This window comes from Brachycentrus maculatus, unplaced genomic scaffold (genome assembly GCF_059751285.1).
Source record: "Brachycentrus maculatus isolate JH-2025_06_01 unplaced genomic scaffold, ASM5975128v1 h1tg000555l, whole genome shotgun sequence".
In the NCBI taxonomy this organism is placed as follows: Eukaryota; Metazoa; Arthropoda; class Insecta; order Trichoptera; family Brachycentridae; genus Brachycentrus; species Brachycentrus maculatus.
In genome coordinates, this window is record NW_028281298.1 from 856,936 (window position 1) to 865,239 (window position 8,304).

An 8,304-nucleotide genomic window follows, 5' to 3' on the forward strand; every position below is an offset into this window, starting at 1 on the left:
TAAAAACGGCATAACCCATAATCGTCTGTTTTACAGGCTTGTCTGCAGGGAAGGTAGATATGGAAAATATATCACAAACACCAAGATATTTGAAAGGAAATATTTAAATAAAAAAAATAATATTAAAATTAATTTTGCAATTGGCGGGAATTGAACCAGCGACGCCAGTTTTGAAGTCGAGTAGCTACGCCACGATACCCTTTTATTTATAATGTACATTTCTGAAGATGTTGAAAAATGTTTGTGGGGAAAAATAATATATTTTATCCTCTTTAGGGAATAATATATTGTTGGATGATGTTTTACGTGTGAAATCCAATATTATTAATTAAAATATTTATTAAGGTCAATTGTTTAATGATTTTGATTGACTTTTTGCAAATATTGATTACAATTCAAATAAATCTGAATTTTTTCAACAAAATATATTGCTAGGTAGGTACTAATAAAAACTTTTTAAAATGTTTGCTGGAAACAAAGATAATTATTGGAATCTTTCGTATAAAATAAATTATTTTGCATTTTTAATATTATTTAATTCTTCAGTTGCAAGAAAGCTATCAAAGTGCGATGTTGATATTAATTTTTCTAACGTTTATCAGTACTTACCCACATGTTTAACAAAAAATTAAATTGAAATTACTACGTGAAACAAATGAAAATACAACAAAAAGGAGACTTTTATATCAATTTTTTGATAAAAAAGATTGTATACATTAGTTTAATTTATAAATCGACAATATTTATAAAATAATTTTTATGTGTTTACCACAAATAGGTCATTAGACATAATACCAACACCACTTGCAAAATAGTTGTGTACTTTCTTTAGTCCAGTTATTGTAGCGAGCATAATATTTGGGTGAAATGGATAGTGATTTACTTCGAATACGCGATGTTTATATGACTTTAAGTAAAATACACAATGTTTACATTCAGTTAAGTTTTCTAAATCCCAAGGTTGTCGTCCTTTGCAATAATACAGTTGTCGAGAAAAACCTACAATCTACATAATCAGCTGTCAACGAGATTGATCATCTGTGTCTGTAAATACAAAGCCAAACACCGAAATAACACGTTTTATGACTCGAATTATGAAGCGCTAGTCGAAACCTACGTCGGATAAGTCCCGAAGTGACCTGCCGCGATTGTTATCGTCCGCACGATGTAAACGGAATAATAACCTCGAGGTATAGGAGCGAACACTCCGAACGTCATGGCTTGATCGCGCAGTTTCCGGATTTTCGCTATTTTCTCGGTGAGATCGGCGATCGTCGGCCTCGAGGATGTCGGGATCGCCGTCCCCGCCGAACAAGCACGTCAGCCCGATCCGGTGCAGCGAGAAGCCCTGGGACCTGTGGGTGAGCGAGATAGGGCACGCGTCGCCGCTGCGGGACGACGACCCCGCGGCGCCGGCGGCGGCCAAGGGGCCGGTGGCGCGGCGCGCCGGAGCCGCGGGGCTCAAGCGCGCCGGCCACTCGGGCGTCACCAGGCTGCCGCTGGCGTCCATGCGCCTGTACGGCCAGTTCCCCAACACCGACCTGCTCAACGCCGCCGTGTGCTGCATGTGCGGCATGACCGTCAAGTGCAGCGCCGCGCACCGCCACCTGCTGGAGTACCACGCCTCCGCGGAGCCCCTCCTGCCGCCGCCGCCCCCCGCGCCCACCGTCAAGCTCAAGGCGGCCCACGCCAAGGCCAAGGCGCGCCGGGAGGCCCCCGCCGCGGCGCCGCCGCCCGCCGAGCCGCCGCCGCCCGTGCCACCCGCGCCGCCCTCGCCGCCCTCCCCGCCACGCGTGCCCGCCGTGCCGCACGTCGTGCTCGCGCCGCAGGACATCGCCTACTTCCCGGACCTCGAGCTGTCCGCCCCCAAGTGCTCCGCGAGCGAAGTGAAGGTCTCCGTGGACGATAACGACCTGCCCGTAGTGAGCATACAGGACAATACGGACTTGCCTCTGGCCGACGATATTATAGAGATTATGAATTCCGAGGGAATACAGAGCATAGAAGACATCCCCGAGTCAGACACCGCCGCGTGGAAGAACCTGATGCAGGACTTCGGGGCGATCCAGGACATGACCACCACCACCCTCCTGGCGGACGGGGTGAGCGCGCACGGCCTGTACGACGCGGACGGGACGCACGTCACGGTGGCCGGCACCGCGTACACGCTCACGGGCGACGACGGGACCCTGCAATATACTCAACCTATCACTCTGACTTCCGCAATAACAGTAGACAATCATCACCTGGCCGCCTTCCCTCTTCACCCGGTGCGGTGCGCTCCGGTCAAGCCCAAACCGAAGCCCAAATCCAAGTTCGCGACGAGAGAGTATGACCCCAACAAGCACTGCGGAGTGATGACCGGGGAAGGACTCCGGCCCTGCACGCGCTCCCTGACCTGCAAGGCGCACACGCTCTCTCTCAGGAGGCTAGTGGAAGGAAGAGCCAAGTCGTTCGATCTGCTTCTGTCGGAGCATCGGGCGGCCAAGCAAGCGAGCCTCGCAGGGCCCCCGCAACTCCTCCACCCTCTGGCGGCCGTCGACCCGCTGGTGGGGCCGGCCTCCCACGCGCTCGCGGCGGCCCCGCCGCCGCCAGAGCGCGCGCTCCCCGCGACCCGCCTGACCCTGGTCTCTCTGGAGCCGGCCGCGGCGCCGGCGCCCCCGGAGCCGAGCCCGGCGGGCCCTGCGCGCGCGGAGGCGGAGCCGCCCCCGCGGCTGCCCGAGCCGCGCCCGGGGGACGTGTGCTGGTACTCCTCCGGCCCGCGCCCGCTGGCCGCCTGCACCTTCTCCGCCTGCCACATGGGCAACGCGCTGCTGCTGGGGAAGCGCCTCGCCACCGTGCGGTCCAACTTGAAGTCGGCCCTCGCGCAGGCGCACTCCAAGAGCGCTCCGAGCGGCTACTACAACTTCAATCGGTCCGTGAACTCTCTCTCCATGAACAAGACTGTCCACCCCAACAGCGCGGCGACCCCGGAAGTGAGGAAGTTGGTGGTGTCGTGTCCCGCCCTGTCGGGGACCTCCGCGAAGGCCGACCCGGGCTTCTACGGAGCGAGACAGAACGGCCGCTTGTTTTCTTCCAAGAGAACGCTCCTGGACGAATACGACGATATAGAGGCAAAGTGTTTGAGAAACGCGGGACCCAGTGTCAACTCTATGCGAAGTAAAGTGTCCAAACATTTGAACCAAAGTGACATGTTGGAACTGAACTTGCTGTTCGACCCTCTCATGGCGGACGAGAAATGTTAACGTTTCGCCGAGGAGCGCGCGCTTGGTTGTGTAATTTTGTATGTATATTTATTTTTGTGTATAAATTGGAAATGACATTGTGTATAGAAGAACAGATGATAATTTTAAATATCCGGGAATCGATATAATTTTTGACTTGAAATTTCCCATCAAATTGACTAATACAATTCCTGTATTATTTTGTACATTATTTGTAAGATTTTTTTAACAAATTTCCGATGCGAATGTCGGCTCTGTCAATAAAATAGAATTTTCCAATTACACACTTTTTATAATCCTCCTTTTTCCCATAAGTTTTAGCTTAATTTATAGTGAAGTTATGTATAAGATTTATAAAATTAAACAACTTGGTTTTAACCACTTTTTTATTATTAGTACACTTTAACCTACCGGTTTCGACAAGAACCTCGTCATCATCAGGGTTTATTAAATTCTAAAACATTAAAAACATTAAAATACCCATAATTAATTACATTCAATTATACATTAATTACCAGAAACCGGTAGGTTAAAGTGTACTAATAATAAAAAAGTGGTTAAAACAAAGTTGTTTGATTTTATAAAGTTTGTAAAATGTGCCACAAAGTATCTGCGAAAAACATTCAAGAAATATATAAGATTATTTTCATGGAGGGACATCAAACCGTTTTTGTAATTTTCTTATAACCGGCAGTAATTTTTATTCTCATTAGTTTTATACAGGGGCCATTTTTGCGCATTATATCATGAACTTTGTTGGCTTATCAATTTATTATTCATAGCTGAGATGTCCTCTCTTTGACTTGCATCCCAATCTCTTATGCGGTACTATCTTGGTTAATAATGGTTCAATAATTCATTATTATTTTTTTTTCCTACAGCATCCTCAGGTTTTGTATAGCATCGGAACACTGTTACTATGTAGATTTGCCAGTCAATAATCAAGTTTTCGTACATTAGTTGTAGATAGGTCAAATAAAACACTAAGACCGTTCATGGAGTGAATGAACTCAATGAAATAATCACCACTGCATAGTAAAATGCAGATAGTGCAAATCAACAAATAAAATAAAAAACTTAACAGAGGTCGAAAGAAAAACAAACAATCTTTAATTGATATTTAATAATTACTTAATCCGTTATAGCAAATAAAAACCTATCAGCGGCAGTGCACAACGGAGTCCTGGTTCCAACTCTAATGTATGGAAGTGAAACATGGAGTTGGCAAAAGAAGGATGAAAGTAGACTGAATGCAGTCGAAATGCGATCTCTCAGAAGAATGTGCGACAAAACGATGTATGATAGATGTGCGAATAGTGAAATAAGGAAGGAATGCAAAGCTGAGATAAGCATTATCGATAAAATTAAGAAAGGTGTGTTGAGATGGTTTGGACATGTGGAACGAATGAGTGACGAAAGAATGGTAAGAGGCGAATGTTAGTGGGAAAAGAAGCAGAGGAAGACCGAGAAAAACATGGCACGATCAGGTATGCCAAATACTTGAAAGTGGTCAGGTTAGGAGTCGTAACAATCGGCGGGTATGTATGAGGAGATGCATGAACGTGGAAAAGGCGAAGAATGTTTGCAAGGACAGAGTGGTGTGGCGCTCTATTCTCTCTGCCTACCCCTGCGGAGAAGCGGCGTGATGGTTAGTTAGTTAGTTACTTAAAAATATTTTTGCTGGTACTTTGTGGCACTTTTTATAAACTTTATGATATAAAACTCAAACTTGGTTTTTAAACACTTTTACTTTTGGTATTTTTCAACCGGTTTCGACAAGAACCTCCTTGTCTTCAGGGACGCAGGACATATCAATCCCTGAAGACGACAAGGTGCTTGTCAAAACCCGTTGAAAGAAAGTACCAAAAATAAATGTGGTTAAAAACAAAATATTAATTTTATTTTATAAAGCTTTTAAAATTCCCAAAGCAGCTTAAATGATGCATTTTTTATACTTTATCAACCTTTTTGTATAGCAAGAAAATTATACAGAATTTTGGCAGGTATATGTTGTCCGCCTCCGTAGTGCAATGGTTAGCGCGTTGGCCTACCATGTTGGAGGTTTGATTCCCAGGGGGTTAAAATAAATATATATGATTCTTCACTGCAATATTTATTTTATATCACCCCGGACTGGTAACTGAAGCGCAGGGCTGATCAACTTGCCTTCATTCAATTAATGACCAAGATGACACTGTGGATGAGATGCAGTGCCCTATGCACCATTGGGTGCAGATAAGGTTCAAAGAAGAATATTTTGATATACATTATAGATGTCTCAACTTGAGACAGTCATTTCTCTATACAAATGGTGAAAAAAATGAAAGTCTAAGTGTCACAGGGCTTACATCCTGGCTTTTGGCTGGTTTAATTGATCACCTTTCATTTGTGTAACGTTCACCATTCCGCCCATTATCGAACATGCGTATAACATAAATTTTATTTTAAATATGTCTGTTGGTGGATTCCTTTCATATCGCTCACTCCTTTCAAGAACATCATAAATCAAAAAACTTGATTTTTCAGGAGAACGTTTTTAAAGTTTAAAAATATAATACAATGTATTAAAAATAAATACCAAGCCACTTGTTGAACTTTTTACTGTGCAACAGATCTTTTTAGGTAAAACCTGAATATTTTTTCTCCATTTGAAAAATATTTAGTATATTTAAAAAAATAATTAAACAATACCTTTTCTTCAAAATGCAAAAACAACAACAACTGCCCTGTAGCGGGTAAATATGAAGTTAAAAATATGCCACTTTTGCTGGGATATGGTACATTTTCTGGGCATTCCGAAAACATGCACAACTGAAAATTGACAATTTTTGATTTGTGACATTCTTGAAAGGAGTGAGCGATATGTTAGTTGTAATTTTTATAGATTTGGAATGTTGGCTGATGGCGGTGGCCTCACTTGAGAATTAGGAGTTTATAGCTTTCGGTAATTAAACATAGCCATAGAACAATTGCCATCTTCTCTCGTATGGTTGATACACCTATAATATTTATTGATATATTTTAAAATCTCAACATTGATAAAGAGGAATATGGAAGTCTGGGTATTTACAGGGCTTACGACCTGGCTGGTTTAAGTGATTACTTTATACATATGTAGCATTCACCATTCTACCCCTTATTGACAACCACATTACTCAAAAACTCATACATACATCATATAATTCTCACGTCGCTTCATGTGTGTGTTCACGGCAGTATCTATGGTTTATTTGAGTGAGCTGTTATTTATGTATGATAGATGTTCGAATGGTGAAATAAGGAAATAATGTAAGGCTGAGATAATGGGGGCTGGACATGTGGCGACACTGGAGCACAGTGCTGCGTTTGCCAGCGAGCTAATGTTCATCTACATCTCTCCAAATTTTCTTTTTTTTTTCTTTCACCGTTTCTTTTCATTATTTTTATTCTTATTTGTTTATTATTTTTAATTTCATTTTATAAAAAAAGTTGTAAAACATATATGACTGATTAAGTATTGCACCCACCACTTAGTCAAGCTGGAATAAAAATTTATTATTATGAGCATAATTTATGAAATTAAGAAAATCGTGTTGGGATGCTTTGGACATTTGTAATGTATGAGTGAGGAAAGAAGGGATAAACAAATTTATGAGGCAAATGTAGTTAGAAAAAGAAACAGAGGAAGAGGAACATTTGGCACAATCAGGTATGTCAAATACTTGAAAGCGGCCGGGTCAGGAGTCGAAATAATCGGCGGGTATGTATGAGGAGATGCATGAATGTGGAAGAGGCGAAGAATGTTTAAAAAGACAGGGTGGTATGGCGTTCTATTCTCTCTGTCTACGCCTGTGGAGAAGCGGCGTGATGGTCAGTCAGTTATTTAGTGGTGACCCTTTTAAATGCATGCAAGATCCTTACCAAAATTAAGTTACTGAAATTTTAAACACTGGTAGATGCCTGAAAATATGATTTCCAATTTCGAAGCTTAAAATTTTGACCTGTTGTTTTATTCGCAACATTTTAGGTGTGCCCAAATCCTTGTTCACAAATCTGGGTTTCTCCACTAAGGATTATTATAAGTGAAGAAACCCACTTGTGTCCGACACATCATGATGTACAGGATCAAAAGTAGAACGGACACCGTTGGCGCAAAAAACGCGAAGAGCTACCGCCACATTGAAAATTATCACATTTGATATTGATCTGTTCCATGTGTCCGAAGGAGTTTTCCGAAGCGGGATACTTCTACACCTTTAAGTCTTCTTGCTTACTTTTAATATAATAATAAATAATAATAAAATCCTTATCCACACCCCAATGGTGCATAGGGCACCGCGTCATATAAACGCAGTGTTATCTTGATCGTTTTTACACATGAAGGAAAGGTGATCAGCCCTCCGCTTCAGGTACCAGTCCAGGGTAATATTGAATAAATATTACAGTGAAAAAATCACTTATATTTATTTTACCCCCCTTGAGAATCGAACTCAGGACCTCCAGAACGGTAGCCCATCGTGCTGACCATTACACTACGGAGGCGGACTTTTAATATATACGCCTTGAATATTGTTTATTTTGTATATATTAATTTTTTGTTGAATAAAATTGAAATTGAAAATCTGTGAACAAGGATTCGGACACATTCAAAATGTTGTGAATATATTGATATATCCACGGGGTGAATAATTCTGTGTGTGAATAAATAGTGAAAATTGTTAAGAATACATATTTTACGTAAAGCAAAAACATTCAGTCGGTAATAATTCTGTGTAAATTGGCAATTTTAAACATAATAATAATAATAATAAATTTGGATAACTTATACAGCGCTATTTTTGTAAAAAAAAATACCTCAAGGGCGCTTCACTGTGAATGAATTGGGGAAAATATTAGGGTGGAAATGATTTAGCAAACAAATGTGTTTTTAGTCTTTTTCTAAACATGCGTCCTATATAATAATAGAAATACAATGAGTAATGAAAATAACTGCAATATAGTTGCTATTTAAAATGACTTATTTCGTCATACTCTGTTAGTAAGTTAGTAATCTCTGACCCTATTTATCAGTAAAATGCAATAAAACATTCAGTACGTTGCG

General features: G+C 41.7%; 1 protein-coding gene across 1 annotated transcript; it reads left to right on the forward strand.

Moving 5' to 3' along the window:
• The first annotated feature begins 537 nt into the window (after positions 1-537).
• Positions 538-3,506, forward strand: LOC148301503 (uncharacterized). Its single transcript, XM_088273157.1, has one exon. The coding sequence runs from the start codon at positions 1,287-1,289 to the stop codon at positions 3,243-3,245; it is 1,959 nt and encodes a 652-aa protein (XP_088129283.1). The 5' UTR covers positions 538-1,286; the 3' UTR covers positions 3,246-3,506.
• The last annotated feature ends 4,798 nt before the right edge of the window (positions 3,507-8,304 follow it).